Below are 25,302 nucleotides of genomic sequence, written 5' to 3'. Positions count from 1 at the left end.
GCCTCGTCTCCGCCAGGGCGGCCTAGCAGCTGTCCCCGCCGGCCGTCGCAGCCTCCGAAGGGCTGGAGCGGAACCAGGGGTGCCGAGGGAAGGGACGCTGCGAAAGGCGCGCGTGCCGGCCGCCGCCCCGGCGCTGAGCGTCGGTGAGTGCCGCCGGGACCCCTGTTCGCGCGCTCGCTCCCGGGCTGGCTCGCGGCTCCGGGGCCGCCTCCCCGCCCGGCCGGCTCTGCCCGCTCTGATCCTTTCCCGCAGCCTTGCACACCTCAGCCCCGCCAGCCCGCACGGAGTCTTTGCGGGTTGCATCTCGCAGCCCCCCGCCGCCGGGCTGTTCAGATTCGGGGAGCTTTGGGTGTGTCCGCCTCACTGCGGACAGGAGCAGCCGCAGAAACTTGTGCTGCCGGGGACTGAAGCCCTGAGGGGCCCTTTGTGCGGGGCCAGGAGGCTGACCGACAGCCTTGTCGCAGAAGGGCGCTGGCTTTGGTGCGGCGGCGCCTGGCATGGCGCCGGCGTCCCCGGCCGGGGCGAGGCAGGGCCAGGGCGGCCAGCTTCACCTCGGCACAGGTTCCTGAATGAGGGGAAGGGAGGCCTCCAGGTGTTCCACTGGCTCCTCCGTTGTGCCCTCAGTGGTGTGAGTTTCCGAGACGCTCCCCCCGGCCCCCGGGTGGGACTGGGAGCCGCCGGTGCAGCCGGCAGAGTCCTCAGGTCTGCTTGTTCTGTGCTCATGGTCAGTGCAGGCACCTGTCCCCTGGCTGCTTCCTAGGGGCAGCCCAGGCGCCTCCCCCATGGATGCTGGGGTGAGCGGCCCTCTGCACCTCCTGGTGGATGACACACAGTAGAAGCTGCTCCCTCAGGGCTTGCAGGTTTTGCCCCTGAAGATGTGGGTTTGGTCTGGTGCGGGGCACATGACAGGGGCTGGAGGGATCCTGAAGGGTCAACCGACAGGTGACTGTGCAGGCCAGGCACTGTGCAAGGGCTTGCCCTCCACTCTGCCTAAGAACTGTTGCATTTTTTCCCCAAAAGCTGATGCACTTTTTAACATTTTATCTTTATTTGAAAGGCATAATTAAAGAGGAGGAGAAGCAGAAAGAGATCTTCCTTTTGCTGGTTCACTCCCCAAATGGCACAGAGCTGGGTCAGTCCAAAGCAGGAACCAGGAACTTCTTCTGGGTCTCCCACGCTGGGTGCAGGGGCCCAAGGACTTGAGCAGTCTTCTGTGTTCCCAGGCATGTTAGCAGAGAGCTGGATCAGCAGTGGGACAGCCAGGCCTTGAACTGGTGCCTGTATAGGATGCCAGCATCACAGATGGAGGCTTAGTCCAGTATACCAGGGCACCAGCCCCTGTGAATGCCTGTTATAAACTTCGGAAGACAAAGACTGTTCTAGAAAGTCTGTCTCCTAGAGATACAAGAGGAAGGGAAACAGGTGGGAAGCTGCCCCCTCACCCCACATGCTCATGAACTAATAGAGAAGTCTGAGTCCCGCGCTTGCTTGATCTGACAGGCAGAATGACACTGTTGCCTCTCAAATCTGTTGTCCTGCTGCCCTGACAAGCAACCCACAGGACCGAAGCAGCATGGTGCCAGCCCTTTCCAAGGCGACCGTTGGCCTCAGGTGGCGTGTGAACCAGGCTGGCTCATGGTAGCAGATCTGACCCAGGTTGGACTCCCACCAGCCAGCCCTGCCCCCCAGGAGGAGCACACTTGCCTGTTCTGCCAGGGGAGGCCTGCTCCCTGCCTGTAGGCAGCCTGTGTGCGTGGAAATGGTCCTTAGGGACCTCAGGGTGAGGTACAGGGATGGGTCCTCTCTAGACTATTGACGTGCAGTGAGCGCAGTGTCCCACTGGCCCAGGTGTCCAGGCAGGATGAGAGTGGCTCGAGCCCAGGCTGCATGCTGCGTAACCTGTGGACAGGTGTCTGCAGGCACCCAGAGCCCACGATCTCTGGGGACCTCGGGCATGGGCCGTTGTTGTCTTCCTCCTCATTTACCGAATTCCATTTTGTTTGAAAGGCAGAGAGAGACCTCCAGGAGGAAATCTTCCAGGGACTAGCAGTAGGGCGTGGTGGGCAAAGCTCCCACCTGCAGTGCCAGCCTCCCATAGGGAGCCTGAGGAAGCAGTGAAAGATGGCTCAGAACTTGGGCCGCTGCCAGACACAGATGTGCTGTTCAGGCTATTCGGGGAAATGAACAGATAGTAGACAGTGCTGTAATTCTGCCTTTCAAATAAATAACAAATAAATCTTTAAAAAAGAGTTTCCATTTTCTGCTTCACTCCCCAAATATCCACAGTAGGCAGGAGGTGGCCAGGCCACGGCCTGGAATGTGGGACTCCAGCTCTTCCACGTGGGTAGCAGGCCTGAGCGTTTCGGTTGCCATCTGCTGTGTCAGCCAGAAACCGGGATTGGAAGTGGAGCCAGGACTCAGTTGAGGCCCTCTGATAGGGGGGATTGTGCAGCCAAGAGTTCCCTGAAATCAAGCTTAGTGCCCAGGGGGTGGCCCTGGGAGTGACAAGCAGCTGTGTGACCTGGGCAGACAGATACACTGAAGGCCCACACTTCATGGGAGGGAGGCAGGCCTGGCTAGCTGGCGAGTGTTTATGACGGGGAAGGCCTCCCCAGGAGCCCGTCGTGAGCTACAGGAGCCATGGTAACTTCTCCTGGGACCTGTGCCGCCTCGCTCCCTCCTGCCCTGCGCCTCAAAGTGCTGAGCAGCCAGCGGGTGGCAGTGGGACTGAGGCTACAGCCACAGGTAGGCTGGTGGGCAGTAGCCTGCATCCCACGCCCCCTGCTGGACCTGGACCTTTCCACCCCCTGCCGGTAACCCCAGAGCCGTGGGGTCCTAACAAGGTGACACTTCCTGGCGTGAGTAGATCTCCACCCGGGCCTGCCCTGGTCTTATGGACACAGAAATTCACACCGCTGTGGGCCTTTGAGAGAGATCCAAGGAGAAAACCATGTGAAAGGATTTCCCAGCATGTTAGTGAGACCAAAGCTGTCCCACACACCTGCCTATCCAAAATGATCCATCAGGTCCCACATTCCTTTAATAAACTTTGAAGAACCTAATTTATTTGAAAGGCGGGAGATACAGAGGTCTTCCATCCACTAGTTCATTTCCCACATGCCCACAGCAGCCAGACCGATGCCAGGAGACAAACTGGATACACCTTGCAACACCACGTGCACTGTGGGGGACTCGGCTGTCCCCTGAGCATGGCAGCGTGAGCTGGGTCCGCTCTTTCTGGCTCATTCCCCGCTCAGCAGCACTTCAATCCATGTCCCTCTCTTCCACTTAGTTCTCCATGATCCTCTGGTGCCCTTCCTGGCCAACTGCGAGTAGCTGGGCCTGGCTTCCTGAGTCAACAACGGGGCTGCCACCTTCCAGGATCACACGTCATTCCTGTCTCCAGACTTGCGACACTGAACTTACATCACAGCAGTCCCAGGGCGCCCGATGTCCCTGGGGACCACTCACTCCTTGAAGTGAAAACACCACCTCTGCAGCAGTACACTTGGGAAATGTTTGTGGCATGAATACATTTTGTGTCATGTGTCCTTAAAGATCACGGTGGCTACTGACAAATGGTGATAGGCTTTCTTGAGGTCAACCCTCAGCCTGGCCAGTGCCTCCTGATAGCCTTCCCTGAGGTCCTCAGTTTAGCCAACACCTCCTACTAGGCCATCTGTGTTTTTACACCTGTGGCAATAAGCAGGGTGGCATCGGGATGTCTGTCTGTGGCTCCATACATGCCATCCCCCAGGCCTTGCTGCTGGTGTCTCTGGTGGAAGGGGTGCCTGGGCTTGGGGCACACCTGACATGACCCTGCTCTCTTCTCGTCTCCATTGCCAGGGACCCCAGGGGGGCATGACCACCCCCTGGCACCAGGTGTCCAGAGGTAACAGCTGTGTTTGAATGGGCACAGAGGAGTGGGCCACTGACACAGCAGCTAAGATACCACTTGAGACACCCCTCTCCCATCTGGGGGTACCTGGAGTTGAGGCCCACCACTGTCCCGCATCCAGCTTTTGGCAAACATGGATCCTTGGTGCAGGGGTTCTTGGCTCCCTGCCGCGGAGAACCCGGTGTTGGCTGTTGCAGGTACTCAGGAACAAAACCACCAGGTGGACAATCTCTCCCTCTGTCTCCCTACCTTTCAAGTAAAATGAAAATAAACAGATTTTAATTACCATGGACACATAGAAATTGGGCGTCAAATTCAAGCTTGTGATGGAAGAAATACTAGGAGGAGCACACATTTGAAGTGCTGGTTTCAGGGCTTCTCCACGGGGTGCAGTACCCAGACTCACAGGTGCCCACGAGCTGGCAGGACTGTGGCTCTGGAGGAATTCTGGGACCCAAGCAGAGCCTTCTCAGAGATTGGCAGCCCACAACCTGTGCACACTCTGTGCCCAGTGGATTGCTCACCTAAACATCAACCCGTGAACTACTCAAGGACTTGTGTAATATTTAATGTCTCAGCCGCAAGCAAACAGGCTCTTTGGCGGGAGGAGGGAGCGCCTGCAGTCCCCTTCCGGCCTGTGGCCCTGGGAGGCGGGAAGCCAGCCCTCTCCAGCAGGAGTTCTCGGAGGCTCTTGAGGTGCCTGGGGGGCGGTGGCAGGCGTCTCCGTCCTGTTGGCCTTGGCGCTGCAGGCGACAGCTCTGGATCCTGGCCATGGCCACTCTGACGACCTCGCATGCCTGTGTGGAGTGTCTGAAGAAACTTTACTTCCTCTGCGTGTACATGTTCTTTCATAACCAGAGAGCTTTCCAGATTTTGTAATTCCGGGATTTCCTCTTTTGGATCTTTTTTTTTTTTTTTTTTTTTTCTCAAACAACAGGTTTCAAGTCTAGCTTGGGGTGAGGCCTAGATAAAGCCTCATGAGGTGGTAGGCTGAGGGCTGCATGTGTCCTTGGGGTTTGCTGGTGTTCTGGGAGCCCCACGTGGGTCTGCAGGGACAGATGCTGTCTGCAGTGATGCGGTGATGAAGAGCGCGGATTTAACAGCCAAGGTTCAGATCCCAGCCCCGGGCTTCCCTCTGTGCGGCTGTGAGTCATGCTTCCGTTTGGTGAAGGCGGAGCATGCCAGAAACCAGAGCCAAATTCGGAGGCTGGCAAAGTTGCAGTGCTCGCCCAGAAGTGTCTCCCAGGTGCCCACCGAGAGCTGCCACGGGGGCGTCTGTTCCAGCCATGTCCATTGCGTGGCTCCTGGCTGCTCTGAATGCCAGCACCCTGGCTGGCCTGCTCTTTTGTTCCCTAACTTGGGTAAGAGATGCTTTATGATCATTTCCAAGTCACATCAGTGCCCTGCGTCTTCCCACAGGTGCCGGAGAGTCATGCCCTGGAGGTTGCGGTCCCTCCAGATGTCCCTGGAGACGTCAGCTGTCCCACACCACAGAGCCACCCTGTCACCCTCAAGAGACTCGCTGGCCCCGCCCCGCAGCCCTCTGTGCAGGGCCACCGCCTTCCAGCCAGTCCTGCCGTAGCCCTGTGGGGACACTGGCTGTCGGAGCCCCTCAGGATTCAGGTCAGTGAAGCTGTGTCACAGCCTGGGTGGGAAGGTGGGTGGCCTGGCCGTGTGCCCGCCCCTCTCGGTCTGGCCCTAGTCAGCACCGGGGAGCCTGCTGTTACGGGAAAGGAAGTCACCTTTTCTGAGCAGAAGACCTTGTTTGAGCAGTGACCCCTCTTTCCAGCACGCTCCTGGTAGAGGGAGAGGGCTCATCTTGGCTAATTCAGCTGCCTGCCTCTGGACAGCTCTTGCTGCAGGTGGCTGGTCCCCAGGCGCTGCCCCATTCCCTTCTCTGCCTAGACCAGTTCAGGAGCTGTTCATGAGCCACAGGCCTCTGCGTGGTTCATGGGTTGCCGCTGCTTTATCAGCAGTCTGGTGACTTTCAAGACAGAGTTCACCCCGTTGATTTTAAAACAGACGGGGCAGTTGATTAAAGCTGCCACTGTGTACTGCTGCCTACTGTGTTAGCTTTAATTTCTTTTGAGCTGGGTGGTTCGTTAAAATTCATATTTTAAATTAATCTGAAATAATTTTTTTCAATTGTGACTTCTCCCAGCATAGAGAGGGAACTCCCATCTGCTGGCTGCGTCCCACCTGCCTACAAGGCCCTGGAGTCAGGGAGCTGAGAGCTCCGAGTCCTCACTGCCACCTGGGCTCTGCATGGGCAGGGTGCAGGGGAGAGGAGTGGGAGGCGTCTCTGGACTGGGGTGCAGGCATGGGAGATCTGCGTGGTCCAGCTGACACCAAACCTGCCAGCCGACTGCCCACCCTGAGGGAGACGATACCCACGCCTGAAGCCGCCAGAAGAAGGCTCACTTTTAGGGACCGGCCGGCCATGCCTGGGCTCTGGGCCCCCAGCTCGTGTCTGTGCCTGTTAGTGAGAGAGGCTTCCCTGAGGCCATGCACGCCGCAGCTGACTGAGGTGGCCTTAGGTCAGGGTTTGCATGGATGCAGAGCTGAATAACCAGACCCAAAACCCTTTCACAGTGAGTTGCCGAGCCTTTCTCCACTTGAAGGAGGCCAGACGGGGAAGGGCTCTGCTCTGCCTGTGGCCCCGTCACAGACAGCGCCCCGAGCATGGTCCATGCCAGGACTCCTGCCAGGGCTCCTCCCATGGCCCCATCGCAGACAGCGCCCCGAGCAGGGTCCACCCCAGGGCTCTTCCCTGACCACCTCCGCTCCCTCTCCTAGCCTGCCACCTGCCTCTGCTCCCTCAGCTTTGGTTTCCTGGGTTCTGACACCCTCTCTGGCAGGTTCACCTCTGACTAACTCCCAGTTCAAAGCTCTGTGTCCCGGGTGTGAACTGTGGTGAGGAGGATCTGCAGACGAATGATAGCTGTGTGAATCTAAATGCCGCCATCACTCGTCTGGGCATCTCTGAGCTCCCCTACATGATGCTCCAATTTACATGTATGTGCTTTGTGGTTTGGAGGGAATGCATTTGCTCCGGCAAGTGGTAGAGGAAAGATGAGCTTGGCTCTTAGTCCGGTGGAGGTGGCCAGTCCTCCACTTCCTCTGCCTCGTCCTTGTCCAGGGCCCCCCATCGCAGGCCTGAGCATCTGTCTCCCCCACAGCAAGGACACCCAGTGGGCTGTTCGTCCCCTGGTTCTCTGTGAGCTGAGCGTAGACTGGTCAGGAAGAGCACTTGTCCCCCCAAGTGGGGTGTTTGCTGGTAGCAAGTTCTCTGTGGCTCAGAGAGTAAATGTGCTGTCTTTGGCTCCAGTGCCCACCACCCCCTGCCCCGCCCCCTGGAGAAGATGGCTGCGCTCCGACAGCTGGCACTGCTGCTCTGGAAGAACTACACCCTGCAGGTGGGTCTGGCCCCACGGAGGGCGGGGGTGGTGCTGGGCCAGGAGCGCTCGGCCGCATCACCCTCGGCTCTGCTTTCGCTTGCAGAAGCGGAAGGTTCTGGTGACGGCCCTGGAGCTCCTCCTGCCGTTGCTCTTTTCCGGGATCCTGATTTGGCTGCGCTTGAAGATCCAGTCAGAAAACGTGCCCAATGCCACCGTCTACCCGGAGCAGTCCATCCAGGAGCTGCCCCTCTTCTTCACTTTCCCTCTGCCAGGGGACACCTGGGAGCTCGCCTACGTGCCTTCCCACAGCGATGCCGCCAGGACCATCACCGAGTCGGCCAGGGGAGCGCTGGTGATCAACATGAGAGGTGAGCCTGCAGGCCGGGGGCTCCAGTGGGACCTGAGCCAGGAGCTCCCCTGCCGGCTGTGTCACCGAGGACTGCCAGGCCCCCGAGTGTGCCACACTTGGTTGTAACAAGTTGTGGGTGCAGGCCAGCCCCTGCCTGGAGCTGGTGGGGCCCAGTAAAGTAATATGTGGGACAGTATGAGCAGTGCCTAGTTTGGGGACCCAGCTGACAAGAGCTTCAGGGACTGTGCCCACCACCTGCTGGCCCGGGAAAGCTGCTGCATTGCAAAGCCTCTTCCTGGGGTGTCTGGTGGCTTTGAGGAGGGTTCGGGTTCAGAGGTCGCCTGTCCTCCTGCCCTAGATGCAGGCCATTTCCTGTCTCAGGAGAGGCTTACAGGGCCCTAGCGAGTCTTTGTGTGCAGGTGACCGGGTCTCCCAGGTTCCCTGTGTGGGTGGGGCGGGGCTGAAGGACCACGGGCTCCCACGCTGTCTCTGCAGTTCGCGGCTTTCCCTCGGAGAAGCACTTCGAGGACTACATCCGGTACGACAACCGCTCCTCCAACGTGCTGGCCGCCGTGGTGTTCGAGCACAAGTTCAGTCACAGCACGGACCCCCTGCCCCTGGCGGTGAGCCTGGCACCGCCGCCCCTTGCTGCGCTGGCCGCTGAGGCTGCCCGCTTCGCCTCTTCCTCCCTGGCGGCTCAGCGTAACCCCTAAAGGCCGTTGGCTTCCGCCCACCCCTGTGCACATGGTGCATGCGGGGATCTCGCCCGAGGGGAGCTGCTCGGCCTGGAGGGGCTGCCCTGCACACAGCTCTCTGCGTCCCTGAGGTGTTTCTGGGGTGAGGGAGTGGTGAGGTGGGGCAGTGACCACGTGGTCACCCTGGGTGACGCTCCCCATCCCCATCACGTGCGAACTGTCTCCACAGGTGAAATACCACCTGCGCTTCAGTTACACACGGAGAAACTACATTTGGACCCAGTCGGACTCCTTCCTCCTCAAGCAGACGGAGGGCTGGCATACCACCTCCCTTTTTCCACTCTTCCCGAACCCAGGACCAAGGGAGCCTTCGTCCCCCGACGGCGGGGAGCCCGGTGAGGAGCCCCCTGTGGCCGCTGGGAGGGTCGTGGGTCTGGCACCGCTCTGAAGTAGTTGTCAGGCGCATGTGTCTTCCTGTTTGGAGGAGGAGGGCAAAATATCACAAACGCAGAGTCCTGGCTATCCCCTGGAGTAAGACATTTTAAGGGTGCTTTTTTTTTAAGGTTTATTTATTTTTATTAGAAGGGCAGATATACAGAGAGGAGGAGAGACAGAAAGGAAGATTTTCCATCCAGTGATTCATTCCCAAACCAGCCACAATGGCTGGAGCTGAGCCAATCCAAAGCCAGGAGCCAGGAGCTTCTTCCAGGTCTCCCATGTGAGTGCAGGGTCCCAAGGCTTTGGGCCATCCTCCACTGCTTTCCCAGGCCACAAGCAGGGAGCTGGATGGGAAGAGGGGCCCCCAGGATTAGAACCAGCACCCATATGGGATCCTGGTACATTCAAGGCGAGGACGTTAGCTGCTAGGCTATAGTGCTGGGCCCTCAGGGGCTTTTTGTTTTGCTTTTTATGATTTACTCATTTGAAAGTTGCCATTACAGAGAGAGGGTGAGACAGAGATCCTCCAACCACCCATTCATTCCCCAGACGGCCACAGTGAACACAACTGGGTCAGTCGGATCCCAGGAGCCAAGGAGTTCTGCTGAGTCTACCATGTGGGTACAGGGGCTCAAACCCTGGAGCCCTCTTCTGCTGTCTTCCCCAGCACATTAACAGGGAGCTGGATCAGAAGTGGAGCAGCAGCCAGGCCTTGAACCTGTGTCCATGTGGAATGCTGGCATTGCAGGTGCAGGCTTGAGTTGCTGCACCACAGTGCCAGCCCCCCACATCTGCTGTTCTAAAACACTTGAGCCTACACTGAGTCTTGTGGGCTTGGCTTTGCATTTCTGTCCGCTCAGCCTCCTCCGTAGGGCTTCATGGGCTTTTGAAGCTCCGTAATCCATGGCTTAATCCATTGAGCACACCTTGTATAGAGGCTGGATCTTGGCTTGTCACATACCCTGCCAGTGATTGTCTTGGCTGCCTCTGAAGCGTGGGTGTGTCTGGCAGCCAAGCTTGGCAGAGCCAGGAAGACACGGCCCGAGGGGGCCAGGCCAGCTGCAGGACACACTGGAGAGCGGCAGGGCGTCCCACGGGTCTGGCAGCACAAGAGCCCACCCATTCAGGTGTCAGTGGAGAAGCACAGATGCCAGCAGAGCCCGGGATGCTGAAACCGTGAGCAGCGGGCGGGGGAGGGGGGGAGGGGACAGCGTTCGGACAGGTCTGTCCCAGAGTAGGAGCCTGTTGGCAAGATCCTGCATCCTGAGGAGGACCTGGGGCGGTCCAGGCCCGGTGGCAGGAGTGAGCTGGCTCTGGACAGTTCCCCAAAGCTGGGGCTCAGGAGAAAGGGTAGTGGCTGACAGTGGGATGCACTGGCTCCCGAGCCCAGCAGGGCTGGAGCTCCTCCGTGCCCTCCCGTGGCTCCGAGGACAGTGTCCCCAGCTTAGAAGCCGCAGGGAAGATCTCCAAGCAAGGCGAAGACACAGGTTTCAGTGGCCTGCCAGATGAGAGCAAGGCCTCACTCACCACGATTTCTGCAGCAAACAGGATGGCAGTGACAGCAGGTGGGCAGGTGTCTGGTGGGGAGGAGGACTCTGGTGTGGCAGCAGGCACCCATTCAAATCCAGGCCTATTCTTGCCCTGCCTGCCCCACCTCCCCGTCCACATCTCAGACCCCATGTCTCTGCTGTGAATGCAGCCCTCAGCGGGATAGTTGGAAAGGAGGGGAGCCCTCAGCAGGGTAGTTGGAAAGGAGGGGAGCCCTCAGCAGGGTAGTTGGAAAGGAGGGGAGCCCTCAGCGGGGTAGTCGGAAAGGAGGAGAGCCCTCAGCGGGGTAGTCGGAAAGGAGGGGAGCCCTCAGCAGGGTAGTTGGAAAGGAGGGGAGCCCTCAGCGAGGTAGTCGGAAAGGAGGGGAGCCCTCAGCGGGGTAGTCGGAAAGGAGGAGAGCCCTCAGCGGGGTAGTTGGAAAGGAGGGGAGCCCTCAGCGGGGTAGTCGGAAAGGAGGGGAGCCCTCAGCGGGGTAGTCGGAAAGAAGGGGAGATCCCTGGCACAGAGATGCTCCCTGTGGCTTCTCTTGATGCCACAGACACCTCCGCAGGGGGCCGGGCTGACCACATCCCCACTGCCTCCTGAGAGTGGCATGGGAGCCTGTGGCAGCCAGGCTGCATCCAGGAGGGCCCCAGGCTCGGCACAGCCCTCCTCCACTGTGCTACAACTTTCTGGGCCACAGCGCCCCCTCTGCCCAATGGCGATGTCACCAGCCTGGCCCTCACAAGCACTCAGTAGGTGCTACTGCGATTGCAGATTCAGGAGACTGAGCCTAAGTGGGCAGAAAGGTGCACCCATGGGAGCCCCCAGCCAGCGGAGTGGGCCTTGTGGCTCTCCTCTTTCCTGAAGGTTGGGACTTAGATTATTCTGAGTGTTTCCGTGCTTGGTAACAGAGGGTCCCGTGCCACCCACTCCTGAGGCCTTATGGCTGGGCCCAGAAGCAGGCCTGGGGGGATGGGGTGTTGCTGCCAAGTTAACTTTGCCTGAGCCAAGGGCTGGGCAGCCTCTGAGCGGATCCTGCCCTGTCCTGCCGGAGGGACGAAGCCTTGCAGCCAGCCTGAGTGTGACTCTGTATTCTCTGAGGGACCCCAGCCTCTGGGATAAGTACAGAGTGCCTGCTGATAGCACCTGCTGTGGGTGGGGCCTTGTCACAGCAGCAGGAAGCTCATGGACTCCCGACTCCTCAGCTTTGCAAAGTGCTTCTGTGCCCCTGGCTACTGACTGTTTTTTCTTTGAGCACTCAGACTTTTATGGGGTGCTAGGGATTGGCTGCTTCTCAGGCCCATCTCTTGTCTCTCTCTTCCCTAACTCAACTTACCACCTCCTTCCTGGTGTATTTTTGGCCTCATTCCTGTTTGCTTGTTTAAATCCCACCCATTTTGGTTAGGCCGTCCCAGTTTCTCTGAAGGCATTGTTAAAGCGTGATCAGGCGTGTGACTTCTGTGTAGTGTGTGGATCACAGCCCCCTCTCAGTTGCTACGGGTGTGTGGGTGTGTGATGCGTCTGCTCCCTCCTCCCATGAGGCCCTGGGCAGCCCAGAGCGCCCCTGGGCACAGTGGGTGGCAGCGGGTGAAGTCCTCCAGGGCTCCCAGGAGGCCCAGTCCAGCTGGGTGCTAGCAGCTCTCCTAATGCCAGTGTCATCTGCTCTGTCCCCAGGGTACATCCGGGAGGGCTTCCTGGCTGTCCAGCACGCAGTGGACCGAGCCATCATGCAGTATCACGCCAACGCATCTGCACACCAGCTCTTCCAGAAGCTCACGGTGGTTGTCAAGAGGTTTCCATACCCACCGTTCATCCAGGACCCCTTCCTGGTGGCCATCCAGTACCAGCTGCCCCTGCTGCTCATGCTCAGCTTCACCTACGCCTCCCTCACCATCGTCCGGGCGGTGGTGCAGGAGAAGGAGCACAGGCTGAAGGTGACCTGGGCCCGGGCTTCGTGGGGCAAGGCCGGCACGGGAGGCAGGTGGTTGTGTCCTCGTGCCCCTGGAAGAAGCGGTGCGTGTTTCAAGGCTGCCCTGTTGTTGGCCCACGCCCACAGCTTCGTGGCACCCAGCTCGTCTTGGGGCTTCTCTGAAGTCAGCCTGGTGCCTTGATTTTCAAATCTGGACAAGGCGTCCAGTTTGGTATGCCGTGCACCCGGGGGGAGATGGCCATTGGGCCATGTTGTGCAACATGAGGGACTCTGTACGCTTGCAGGAGGCCTGGCCCAGCTGAGATGTCCCAAAGGGACAGCAGGCACGTGGCAAACGTTACTGTGGACAGCCCGGCCCTCGGCGTTAGCAGTGCGTGCTGGCGCGGAATAGGGAGTAGCTAGCATTGTGTGTAGCTTGAGCACTCCGGGGTCACCGGGAGTGACATTGTGTGACGGGTCGCCACGAAGTCACACGGGACGTCAGATGCGTGTGGTGAAAAATCCAGCCAGGAGCTTCAAGAGTCTTTGTGCCAAAATAAGGTCACTTCCATTGTCTGCCTTCCTCCTCTCCAAGTTCCCAGCGAGGTGACCTTGAGAATATCATCAGTCGTGCTGCTTCGTCAGTCAGGCATGAGGCTGAGCGAGTGGCAGGGAAGGGGGGACCTGCTGGAATCCCTTACAGAGCTGCGCTGAGTTAGCCCAGCATTGAGCTAGGTAGGACAGACCGCGGTGACTCCAGGAGGGGCCCACAGGTGAGCCCAGCGGGGCAGGCTGTCGTGGGGCAGTCAGGTCTGTCTGGCGTGGGGCAGGGCAGGCTGTATGGGGCAGTCAGGTCTGTCTGGCGTGGGGCAGGGCAGGCTGTATGGGGCAGTCAGGTCTGTCTGGCGTGGGGCAGGGCAGGCTGTCGTGGGGCAGTCAGGTCTGTCTGGCATAGGACAGGGCAGGCAGTGGGGCAGTCAGGTCTGTCTGGCATGGGACAGGGCAGGCTGTCGTGGGGCAGGGCAGGCTGTCGTGGGCAGTCAGGTCTGTCTGGCGTGGGGCAGGGCAGGCTGTCGTGGGGCAGTCAGGTCTGTCTGGCATAGGACAGGGCAGGCTGTCGTGGGGCAGTCAGGTCTGTCTGGCATGGGACAGGGCAGGCTGTCGTGGGGCAGTCAGGTCTGTCTGGCATGGGACAGGGCAGGCTGTCGTGGGGCAGTCAGGTCTGTCTGGCATGGGACAGGGCAGGCTGTCGTGGGGCAGTCAGGTCTGTCTGGCATGGGACAGGGCAGGCTGTCGTGGGGCAGTCAGGTCTGTCTGGCATAGGACAGGGCAGGCTGTCGTGGAGCAGTCAGGTCTGTCTGGCATGGGACAGGGCAGGCTGTCGTGGGGCAGGGCAGGCTGTCGTGGGCAGTCAGGTCTGTCTGGCGTGGGGCAGGGCAGGCTGTCGTGGGCAGTCAGGTCTGTCTGGCGTGGGGCAGGGCAGGCTGTATGGGGCAGTCAGGTCTGTCTGGCATGGGACAGGGCAGGCTGTCGTGGGGCAGTCAGGTCTGTCTGGCATGGGGCAGGGCAGGCTGTCGTGGGGCAATGATTGTGTGAGAAGCCGTTGACATCTTTCCGTCAATCCCAGCAGACATGGGCAGCCGGTGGGAGCGGGAGGGTGGGGGGGTGAGGCCGGGTTCCTTCCATGGGAGCTGAGAGTTGCCTGACGGGCAGACCCCAGTCTCAGCCTTGCTGCCCAGTGCCCTGCAGCCTGCAGTACAGGTGTGCAGGACCCAGCTGTGCAGGTGCGATGTGAGGCTCTCCCTGCAGGAGTACATGCGCATGCTGGGGCTGGAGAGCTGGCTGCACTGGAGCGCATGGTTCCTCATGTTCTTCCTCGTCCTGCTTGTCGTGGTCTCCCTCATGACCCTACTCTTCTGCGTCAGGGTGAGTGTGCCCTGCCCGGGGCTGTTCCCGTCAGCAGCAGTCTGTGGTGGGTAAGCTGGTGTGGTCATCGTGGCAGGACGCCTGCCCGGGCCCAGTGTGGCATCCTGTGGCCCCCAGTTCAGGCTTGGGGAGGGACTGGGGCTTCCCACAGGTCCTCAGCTCCGAGCGGCACCCTCCATCCTGGGGCTCCTCCTGGTCCACACCCCTTTCCTGCCCTCCGCACACTGACAGCCGGCTGGCCTCTGCAGGTGAAGGAGGGTGTGGCCGTGCTGACCAGCAGCGACCCTTCACTGGTGCTGGCCTTCCTGCTGTGCTTCGCCATCTCCTCCATCTCCTTCAGCTTCATGGTCAGCACCTTCTTCAGTAAAGGTGAGTGGGCGGGTGTGCTCAGGCCCCCAGCACTGAGTGTGTGGGACTTAGAGGGGCAGGCCGGCGATGGAGCCTCTGGAGCCTGAGAAGCAGGAGGAAGACACAGAGCCCACAACCTGGCGGGAGTGCAGGGTCGGGGTGCAGGGCACCTGTGTGCTGGCTGTGCTGGCCCAGGAGCTCATCTGTCCTGTGGTGACTCCCAGTTTACCAGTGCTGTGTGTGCAGGCCCCCTGCCCTTCCAGGCCTGAAGGACAGCCCACGTTGCCTGGCTATCCGTGAGTCAGCTGCTGTGAGCCATGCTCCGTGAACACGCCCATGGGGAGGCCTGTCCGGCCCCTGCTTTGAGCTCGCTGGGTCCGTCTTGGCTCTTTTCCGTTCATGCTGATCCCCATGGATTGCCCCGTGCTTACTGATGTCCCTACAAGGTTCAGGCTGCAGCTGAGCCTGCCGGCGCGGCAGTCAGACACTCGGCCAGCAGAGCCTCCCTCCCATGTGGATACGTCTGCCCCAGAGGGCCTGTCACTAAACCCTAGTTCTTAGACTGTTTCCCTCTCTGCCCCCATGTCTGTGGCCCTGTCATCCTCCCTGGACTCGTCCCTGCCAAGTGGCCAGTCACTGGAGCAAGAGGGACAGACTATATTCCAGCTGCATGCCCGGACCCTGTGGTTCTAAGTTCCTTCGTGTCCTTAAAAAAGCAAGGATGCCACAGCATCTCTCCATCTGTCTGGAAGTCAGAGTTAGAGAGAAATGCAGAGACAGATTTTCCATCTGGTTTACTCCCCAGATGACCCCGACAGCCAGAGCGAGGCTGGGCCCAAGCCAGGGAGTAGGATTCCATCCATGGTTGGCGGGAGCCCGGGCATTTGGGCCGCCCTCTGCCGCTTCCCAGGCAGCTTAGATGTGGAACAGCCAGGACTTGAACCCATACCTTCATGGGAGGCCAGCTTTGCAAGGAGGTAGCTCAAACTGCTAAGCCACAGTGCTGGTCTCGAAGGGTTTTTCTTACATGAATTTTACAGACACGTGGATCTGTGTGTATTTAATCTGTGATAGCTGAATATAAGCAAACCTAAGATGCTTTGAATCTAAGGAGTAACCACCACATGCCTGCTGTGTTTCCCATGTGTTAGCAGCAAGCATGAAATGTCACATTCTCCCCAGCTTCTCACTGAGCAGTGGGCCCAGCTGGGCCCTCCCTGTGTCCAGGGTGTCCCGTGACACACACCTGATGCATATGTGCAGCTGGGCAGGGGACTCCCGAATGCCCAGCCTGGTACTTGGCCCAGGTGGGTGCTCAGTGCGCGAGTAGAAGCCATGAGGCCAGATGAGAGGCGAAGGAGGAGCCCTCGGACGTGTGGTGATGACAGGGAGGCAGCAGGTGCCCCTGAGGCCTCTGCGCAGCTCCAGGCAGCTGTGTGCAGGAGGCTGCAGGCTGATCCTCGATCTCCCGGAGCGAAGCTTGGGTCATGCACCCTCTGGCCGTGAGCACCCACGCTGCACCCTGCCCTGCGAGCCGTGCACAGCGCCTGCCTCCTCTCACCCACAGCCAATATGGCGGCCGCCGTGGGAGGCTTCCTCTACTTCTTCACTTACACCCCCTACTTCTTTGTGGCTCCTCGGTACAACTGGATGACGCTGAGCCAGAAGCTGCTCTCCTGCCTCCTGTCCAACGTGGCCATGGCCATGGGAGCCCAGCTCATAGGCAAATTTGAAGCCAAAGGTGAGTGTCATCTGCTGCGTTCCCTTGGGGGCAGTGCCACTAGCAGTGGCCAGTGGAGACAGCCGACGTCAGGGACTAAGCCGGTGCAAGGGCGCTGTGCGGGCCAGTGGCAGGAGCTCTGGTCCTGGGTGGTCCCGGAGGCTGCAGAAGCCGAGGGGTGTGGGTCAAAGACCCTGAGCTCAGAGGGCAAAGGGTGACTGTGTGGTAGCAACTGTGTCCACCGATCTGTTTTTAGATTTATTTATTGGTTTGAGAGATAGAGAGGGGAGAGAGGTAGGTCTTCGACTTTGTGCTTCACTCCCCAAGTGGCCAGACGGACAGAGCTGAGCTGATCCAAAGCCAGGAGCCAGGAGCTTCTTGTGGGCTCCCACACTGCTGCAGGGTCCCAAGAACTGGAGCCATCCCCCGCTGCCTTCCCAGGCCACAAGCAGGGAGCTGGATCAGAGGTGGAGCACCTGGGACTTGAACCAGCACCACAGACAGTGACTGCCCACTAGGCCACAGCATTGGTGCCTTAAATACTTTTTTAAAAGCTATTTCCGGGCCCGGCGCGGTGGCGCAGTGGTTAAGGTCCTCGCCTTGCACGCCCGAGATCCCATATGGGCGCTGGTTCTAATCCCGGCAGCCCCGCTTCCCTTCCAGCTCCCTGCTTGTGGCCTGGGAAAGCAGTCGAGGACGGCCCAAAGCTTTGGGAACCTGCACCCGCGTGGGAGACCCGGAAGAGGCTCCTGGCTTCGGATCGGCATAGCACCGGCCGTTGTGCTCACTTGGGGAGTGAACCATCGGACGGAAGATCTTCCTCTCTGTCTCTCCTCTCTGTATATCCGCCTTTCCAATAAAAAAAAATAATAAAAATAAATCTTTAAAAAAAAAAAAAAGCTATTTCCAAAGAGGACTGTTCCTCTACACTCCAAAGTTCTGCCGTGAGTTTCCTTAAGCAGACGAACTCATTGTCTGAACGTAGACACTGACATGACTGGAGAGCCACCATTTCCCTCAGGGTCCAGGGTCCTCGAGCCGGCCAGGATGGGCGGGACACACCAATCCCAGACACCTTGGGGCTGCCACCGCGGCACGCTCCATTAGGTCGCACTTTTTACATGTGTGCGTGGGTTCCTGCGTGTGGTTTTGTGTATCTGCGTACATATTGGTTGTATGCTGTGTGTATGTCTTTCCACACACACGTGTTTATGCTATGTGTGTATGTGTGATATCAATTAAGTTTGCATGTGTCTCATCAGTAATGAGCTTCGGCTGGCGGGGAACTTGGGATTTTTTGTTGTCCTAAAGATGTGGAGAAAGTTCCCAGACTTGTTAGGAAGCTGTCGGGCCAGAGTCGGCTGCCTTCGCAGTGCCGGGGGCGGGGAGAGGAGACGCCTGGGACGTCAGGTCGTGTAGGGCTTTTCTTCCTGGTACTCTCCAGGCACGGGCATCCAGTGGCGAGACCTCCTGAGCCCAGTCAATGTGGACGACGACTTCTGCTTTGGGCAAGTGCTGGGGATGCTGCTGCTGGACTCCATGCTGTACGGCCTGGTCACCTGGTACGTGGAGGCCGTCTTCCCTGGGCAGTTCGGCATGCCCCAGCCATGGTACTTCTTCGTCATGGTGAGTGCCTGTGTCCGTCCAGGCTGAGGTTTGCCTGGACCCCCTGCGAGCCCCTGCCATGTGGTACCTACATGGGCTGGGAGAGAAAGCCCTGCCCTGCTTCCAGGTGCCCAAGGAGAGGATTCACAGCAGGAGACCGCAGACTGACGTTCATGGCGTCTGCTGCCCCATCCCGTCTCCTTGCCCAGGAGGCGTATTTCACAGGGTTTTCCACCCACAAAACCATGCAGGTTTAAATGGCTGCCTATGGCTGGAGCACGGAGGGCCTCCCGTCCTGAGGGGTGACTCTGCGGGCACCTGGGTGCCACATGGGCCTGGGCTGCATTCATTTTACAAAGGTGGGGTTGTAACAAAAAATGCTTGACATACACCTGAAGCTAATAACACTTCTTAAATGCTTTAAATATATGTATGAGTATTTATACTATGGCTTTAGGGTTTTGTCTAAGCATACATATGAATGCTGTTCTATTTATATATTTAAGATCGGTTTGGGGCCCAGCACGATAGCCTAGCAGCTAAAGTCCTTGCCTTGAACGCACCGGGATCCCATTTGGGCGCCAGTTCTAATCCCGGCAGCCCTGCTTCCCATCCAGCTCCCTGCTTGTGGCCTGGGAAAGCAGTGGAGGACGGCCCAAAGCTTTGGGACCCTGCACCCAAAGAGGCTCCTGGCTCCTGACTTCGGATCGGCACAGCACCGGCCGTTGCGGCCGCCTGGGGAATGACTCAGTCCTCGGAAGATCCTCCTCTCTGTCTATCTGCCTTTCCAATAAAAATAAATAAATCTTTAAAACAAATGAACAAAAAAAGATTGTTTTTATTTGTTTGAAAGGCAGAGTGGCAGAGAGGGTGAGGCAGAACCGGATCTTCCAACTGCTGGTTCACTCTCCAGGTGACCTCAACAGTCAGGGCCGAGGCTGAGGCCTCCAGGTCGGCTGTGGGTGCAGGGCCCTGGCGTCCCCCGCCTTCCCAGGAGCGCCGTGGGAAGCCGCGCCAGCAGACAGCCGCCTGTCATTGAGGCCATTTGGAGAATGTGCCGGCGGACGATCTCATTCCTTTTGATCTCTAACTCTGCCTTTCAAATAAGTCAGATCCACCCGTTTGTGCTGGGACTGGGTCCAGCTTTTCGGAAGGCAGTTTAGCTTGCTGCATGGCAGCACCAGTCCCCGGTTGTTTTGTTTTTTAACATCTGCTTTTAAGTAGGTTTGTGTATCTAAGTGTACACCTTTTGGGGGATCCAGTTCATTATGGTGGCTTCCAGTCGTCCCTCCCAGGTGTGCACCCCAGTGTGTTCAACTCCTGCCCTTTCACTCCCTTCATGCTTGGGTTGGACAGACAGCATCGCACTGGTGCCTCAACCCCGGGTGGCCAGAGGCACCCATTTCTTTACTATTCGGAAAAATGTCGCAGCCGAACCATGGTGTTTGGTAACGTGAAGCACACTCTGAATTCAGGGTCGCTGTGTGTGGGACCGTGTTCCTCCAGCGGAATGCAGTGATCTGGGCACAGCGACAGGGCTGGATATGCCAGGCGGCCCCCACCCCCTGCCCCAGCTCACCCGCCACCATGCACCACCCCTGTGGAGGGACGCCTTGTACCTCTGCCCCAAGGCAGAGGCCTCTCCCTGATCTTCGGGGTTCACGTGCAGCTTGAGCGGTGAGGCATGTGGGATGCACTGAGACTGGGCTGCTCTCCTGGGCACCCCTTTTCCTCGGTGTCACATGCAAGCCTGCAAGTGACTCTTGCATCAACCTTCCAGCCCGGAAATGTGAGGCTCCAAATTGGGAGTGGGCTGGGCTGGGCTCCCGCTCTGCTTCCCCAGCAGGCAAGGACACGGTGGGCACCCCGCATGTGTCTACTCGTTGGCTTGTTCATCACCTGGAAAGTGACACACCTGTCCCCACGCAGCCCTCCTACTGGTGCGGGAGCCCCAGGACAGCCAGGGGGAAGGAAGAGGACGCCGACCCCCAGAAGGCCATCCCCACGGAGTACTGTGAGGCTGAGCCCGAGGCCCTGCTGGCTGGCATCAAGATCAAGCATCTGTCCAAGGTACCATGTGCCTGTGAGGCCAGGCCGCTTGCAGGTGCCCTGCTTGCTCCCCAGTGCCGGAGGAGGAAGGGCAGTGCCCCCAGCTGCTCTCTGCCTGGTTCTCTGGGCACAGCCCCCGTGTCCCTGTCGGCTGTGCCTAGTGTGGGTCAGCACACGTAGCTCGTCCTGCTTAGCTGTCCTGGACACCTTGTCGTCGTGCGTCCCCAGTCCCCCCCCCCACACCAGGACACTCACATGGGAGCAGGGAGTGGCCGGAGATAGCAGTAAGACGTAGAGGCCACTGCACCCCAGGGCCCTGGGCATCCAGGGCAACCTCTGCCTTTCCCACAGGTGTTTCAGGTGGGGCACAAGGACAGAGCAGCTGTCAGAGACCTGAGCCTGAACCTGTACGAGGGGCAAATCACTGTCCTACTGGGCCACAATGGTGCGGGCAAGACCACCACCTTGTCCATGCTCACAGGTGAGGGGCAGCTTTGTGCACCCTTGCTCGGCACCAGCCCGATCTCTGCCACAGCTCCCAGCCCTCCAGGGGTGAGCCCCAGTCCCTGAGCCCAGAGGGCTACATGGCGACCTTCAATCCCCCTTCCTTGGTGAATACTCCAGCCCAGTGGGGTCAGTAAAAGACCACCAGGCCACCTGAAGCCAGACGAGAGCAGGCGCACTCCATGTCGGTCTCATCCTGGCCAGTGCCCTGGCCTGTCACACGGTCCTCCCCGTCAAGGCTTCCACATCACCGCAAGTGCCAGAGCCCTCAGCCAGCAGCCCTGGCTCAGCTCTGGGGCCTGGGCTGCACATTTGAGATAGCTGACACTCTGGGCTTCTCGTCCTTAGCAAGCTGGGATACCCTGGTCATGGCTGCGTCCCTCTCCCTCAGCAGGCCCCCGGCAGCCCAACCTGGTGGACAGCGGGGGAGGGGGGTCACCCATGAGTCAAACAGGGAGACCAAGTGGCGTGACTGGGGCAGGCCCTGCCGGCTCTGATACTTAGGATTCTCACGCCGCTGGGGCACCTTCTGCTTGGTCCAGGTCTCTTTCCCCCCACCAGTGGGCAGGCATACATCCGCGGGTACGAGATCTCCCAGGACATGGCTCGCATCCGCAAGAGCCTGGGCCTGTGCCCCCAGCACGACATCCTGTTTGACAACCTCACGGTGGCCGAACATCTTTCCTTTTATGCTCAGGTGAGCTGTAGGGGCAGGGGCCCCTTGGCTGGTGGACTCGGCTTTCCTGGGCGGGGGGCCTCCGGGGCCTGCCGTGAGCTTTCAGGAGCTGGGACAATAGGGGCGTGAGACAGACTCCATCGGCCGGGAGCCTGCTGGGGTGGGGCTGGCCTCACCACACGGCCTGCCCCATCTCTCTTTGGTTGCTGTGGTCTCAGCTGAAAGGCTTGTCGCGCCACAAGTGCCCCGAGGAGGTCAAGCAGATACTGCATGTGCTCGGCCTGGAGGACAAGCGCCACACCCGGTGCAAGCTGCTGAGTGGGGGCATGAAGCGCAAGCTGTCCATCGGCATCGCCCTCATCGCGGGCTCCAAAGTACGGGGCCTCGGGGGCAGGCGCAGCGGGCAGGAGGGCGCAGGCGCAGCGGGCAGGAGGGCGCAGGCGCAGCGGGCTGGAGGGCGCAGGCGCAGCGGGCAGGAGGGTGCAGGCGCAGCGGGCAGGAGGGCGCAGGCGCAGCGGGCTGGAGGGCGCAGGCGCAGCGGGCTGGAGGGCGCAGGCGCAGCGGGCTGGAGGGCGCAGGCGCAGCGGGCAGGAGGGCGCAGGCGCAGCGGGCTGTAGCTCTTCTTGGCTTTCGCGATGACTCAGGTATCTCAGCCATAGATACCCTCATCGCGGGCTCCAAGGGACAGGGCTCCACATGTACAGGATGCCAACCAAGTCTAGCTCAAGGAACCGGCCGGCCAACCTGGGCCTAGGGTGTCTGCACCTGCTTCCCATGCCCAGGTGCTGATGCTGGACGAGCCCACCTCGGGCATGGACGCCATCTCCAGGAGGGCTGTCTGGGACCTGCTGCAGCAGCAGAAAAGTGACCGCACCATCCTGCTGACCACCCACTTCATGGACGAGGCTGACCTGCTAGGGGACCGCATTGCCATCATGGCCAAGGGGGAGCTGCAGTGCTGTGGGTCCCCGCTGTTCCTCAAGCAGAAATATGGTGAGCATGAGTGAGAGGGTGGGCAGTCCTCTTGCCGCCTACCATGTGGTCAGTGCTGCTGGCCTGCTGTGCTCAGGCCAATGCTCCTTGCTTGTGTTCAGGAAAGGCCCTGAGCTCAGACTGCGAGAGGCCTCCCCCAGGCTCCCTGCTCCGATGCCCTCCACCCCTGACTGGCCAGCCTCTTTTCCCTGCACCTACCGAGACCCCAGTGTGTCTGGGAGGAGTAGGGGCACCCCCAAAGCCTCACGCCAGCCACATGTCCTAGGCGCTGGGTACCACATGACGTTGGTGAAGGAGCCACACTGCAACCCTGCCAGCGTCGTGCAGTTGGTGTGTCATCACATCCCCAATGCCACACTGGAGAGCAACGTGGGCGCCGAGCTCTCCTTCATCCTCCCCAAGGAGAGCACACACAGGTACCCCCCAGGAAGGCTCCCGGCCACCCACCCGCCTCTGTCAGGCCAGACACTCAGCCCCGCCCTGGGCCCCACAGTCAGCTTCCTTGCTGGGGCCCAGCGTGCCCGGCCTCCTGGGCAGAGCTGGCTCATTCGGAGGCGCCCAGAGCTCACCAGGTCTGGCTGCTGCCTTTCCATGCCCATGCTGCATTGGGGGAGCCGCTCGTCTGTGTCGTCTACCGGGGTGCGGACAAGGCCTGCGCTGTCCTGTCCGTGTCTGCTCTCCACAAGCACCCGCAGTGTCCCCCAGGAGGTTACAAAGAAAGGGGGTGTCCGTTCCTGTGCCAGTCAGTGTGACGCTAAAGTAGCAATAAAAAAAAACACAGAGGGAGCCGAGCCGTTTGAGCTGGACTTTCTGTAATTGTCTTTCAATGGCATTTTAGGGCCTTGGCTGTCCTTCACCCCTCCCCACACCTACAAGAAGAGGGTTCTCCAGGCGGACCTCCCAGGAGGCAGACCGCCCAGGAGGCGGACCACCCAGGAGGCGGACCACCCAACAGGCGGACCGCCCAGGAGGCCTCAGAGAGACCCTCCTCACTCTGGGTCCCTTCTCCAGGTTTGAAAGTCTCTTTGGCAAGTTGGAGAAGCAGCAGAAGGAGCTGGGCATCGCCAGCTTCGGGGCCTCCGTCACCACCATGGAAGAGGTCTTCCTCCGGTCGGTACAACCAGCTTTGGGTCACTTGGACTTGGCACTGGGGGTGAAGGTTCAGAAGCAGTGAGCTGCTGCCCAGTTGTTCATGGGTCCACTGGATGGACAGTAACCTCAGAAAGTCCATCTGCTCCGGTGAGCAAGATCCCAGGAGAGGTGGCCCCGTGGAGGCTGTCCCCAAGAACCTTGTAATCTCAGGGGCAGCCTGCATAACCAGGGCATGGCATGGGCCGCCCCAGGAAAGCCCTGACTGTGGGGACCAAGGCTCAGGGGTTCTCGGGCTTCCGTGTGGCACCAACCTGGCACCTACTGTCCTGCCACCTCAGTGCCTGCTCCTGCTGTCACCCTGCCTTTGGCAGTGAGTGCTCCAGACCACATCTCCCACCACCAGGGCTGGCTGAGTGATGAGCCCTCCACAGTGCCGCCCCATGCCCTACGCCCCCTCCCTCCCCAGGCTCGTCCAGCTGTGCCCAGCTGGTGTTCCTGCTGAATGAGTGGGCAGCCAGGCTCACAGATGGACAGACAAGCCCATGAGTCCACTGGTGGTCTCCTTCAGGCCCTCTGACCTCAGCCCTGCCCCTGCCTGGGCAGAGGGGCTGGACTAGAGCGGTGCCCGTGTGTGCCCATCGCAGGGTCGGCAAGCTGGTAGACAGCAGCATGGACATCCAGGCCGTCCAGCTTCCTGCCCTGCAGTACCAGCACGAGAGGAGGGCCAGTGACTGGGCTCTGGACAGCAACCTGTGTGGACTCTTGGACCCAACGGACGGCGTTGGCAGCCTCATCGAGGAGGAGCCCACCATGCTCAAGCTCAACAGTGGGGTAGGAGCTCCGTGCCGGGCTGCATGGGGCTGGTGCGAGGAGCTCCGACTTCCCCAGCTGCTCATGGCCAGGAGGGATCCTTGAAAGGAGATGTGGGTTTCAGAAGAGTGCCTGCCAGCAGCAGAGGGGGACCCCCTCCCCTTCCCCTGCCCCTGTGCAAGGGTGTATTCCCTGCCCCCTGCAGGCTCGGGTTCTAGCAGAGCCGTTGATATTCCCCAGGGCCCTGACGTGGGCGCTCAGGTTGGATAGAACCTTTGCTTCTGAGGTCAGCCCGTGCCCAGCCCTGTGCAACCTCGGCAGCTCAGCCAACTGGCAGGTGGTCCAGTTTTTGCTTCATGGGCAGGAGACTGAGGCCCCTGGCCAAAGTCAAGTGGTCTTCCTGTGGCATCACTGGGGTCTACTTGCCAGATAGCCTGACCCTAGGCACCAGTGATCCTGGGCACCCGACCCTGGGCCCCAAGGCCATTTAGGGGTCTGTTCGCCAGGTGGCCTGACCCTGGGCACCCAACCCCGACCCCGATGCTACCCAGGCTTACAAACTGTAAAGGTTCCAGAAAGGTGGCTGGGGAGGTTGGTCCACCTGGGGTCTGCAGCCAGCAGCAAGGGGAAGGGAGAGCGTCTTAGGCGCTCCCCCAGCCACCCTGGGAGCCCATGTCTGCCATAACTCCCCCGCCGTGCTGAGCTCCAGAAGCCCGAGTGCCAGCTGCTGAGCTCCTCCAGACCCCTTCTGGGGACCCCGATGATTCTCAGCGTGGCTGGGGGTGCCACGTGGGGCAGGTGAGCTCAGATACTGGGTTCTGTCTTCCACACAGCTGGCTCTGCACTGGCAGCAGTTCTGGGCCATGTTCCTGAAGAAAGCCACCTACAGCTGGCGGGAGTGGAAGATGCTGGCCGCCCAGGTCCTTGTGCCCCTGACGGTTGTCACCTTGGCCCTTCTGGCCATTAACTACTCTTCCGAGATGTTGGATGACCCCCTGCTGCAGCTGACCCTCAGCGAGTACGGCCGCACCGCCGTGCCCTTCTCTGCCCCTGGGGCCTCCAGGCTGGGCCAGCAGCTGTCGGAGCATCTGAAGGACATGCTGCAGGCTGAAGGACAGGAGCCCCGAGAGGTGCTGGGTAAGGCGCGGGGGACAGACAGTGCACAGGCTCCGGATGCTGCAGATGTCCCCCCTGGGAAAGGGGAGTGGCACCCTAAGTTAAAGGATGTGCTCTGGCAGGGCCTCCCCGGGGATGTTCACTCCTTCAAGTGTGACTTTTGGGATGACAGCAAGACATTCCATGGTCATGGTCTTGATTGCTTGCTGTGCCCTTCCTGGCCACAGCCTCCTCCGGGAGGCAGCT

The 25,302-nt window shown here is 59.9% G+C and overlaps 1 protein-coding gene across 5 annotated transcripts in view; it reads left to right on the top strand.

The window, feature by feature from the left end:
* Nucleotides 1–11: 11 nt before the first annotated feature.
* LOC121167830 (phospholipid-transporting ATPase ABCA3-like) overlaps nt 12–25,302 on the top strand; it is a 32,972-nt gene continuing 7,681 nt past the window's right edge. For 3 of the 5 annotated variants that reach the window (XM_040997496.1, XM_040997493.1, XM_040997497.1), the window contains exons 1-20: nt 1,245–1,638; nt 5,318–5,521; nt 7,227–7,314; nt 7,400–7,664; nt 8,141–8,268; nt 8,570–8,735; nt 11,983–12,242; nt 14,027–14,143; nt 14,392–14,512; nt 16,059–16,232; nt 17,656–17,837; nt 19,746–19,886; nt 20,217–20,346; nt 20,912–21,066; nt 21,264–21,419; nt 21,828–22,038; nt 22,304–22,454; nt 23,050–23,148; nt 23,775–23,961; nt 24,774–25,077. In XM_040997496.1, coding sequence (XP_040853430.1) covers nt 7,261–7,314; nt 7,400–7,664; nt 8,141–8,268; nt 8,570–8,735; nt 11,983–12,242; nt 14,027–14,143; nt 14,392–14,512; nt 16,059–16,232; nt 17,656–17,837; nt 19,746–19,886; nt 20,217–20,346; nt 20,912–21,066; nt 21,264–21,419; nt 21,828–22,038; nt 22,304–22,454; nt 23,050–23,148; nt 23,775–23,961; nt 24,774–25,077 — 3,001 coding nt within the window. In that variant the 5' untranslated portion in view covers nt 1,245–1,638; nt 5,318–5,521; nt 7,227–7,260. Of the gene's footprint in view, nt 144–1,244; nt 1,639–5,317; nt 5,522–7,226; nt 7,315–7,399; nt 7,665–8,140; nt 8,269–8,569; nt 8,736–11,982; nt 12,243–14,026; nt 14,144–14,391; nt 14,513–16,058; nt 16,233–17,655; nt 17,838–19,745; nt 19,887–20,216; nt 20,347–20,911; nt 21,067–21,263; nt 21,420–21,827; nt 22,039–22,303; nt 22,455–23,049; nt 23,149–23,774; nt 23,962–24,773; nt 25,078–25,302 lie in introns of those variants that run through there. The other 2 variants (XM_040997494.1, XM_040997495.1) reach the window with 2 other exon arrangements.

Source organism: Ochotona curzoniae, unplaced genomic scaffold (genome assembly GCF_017591425.1).
Source record: "Ochotona curzoniae isolate NIBS_2020 unplaced genomic scaffold, NIBS_Ocur_1.0 patch433, whole genome shotgun sequence".
Lineage (NCBI taxonomy): Eukaryota > Metazoa > Chordata > Mammalia > Lagomorpha > Ochotonidae > Ochotona > Ochotona curzoniae.
The sequence above is the reverse complement of the archived record's forward strand: the minus strand, read 5'-3'. Positions and strand labels throughout refer to the sequence as shown.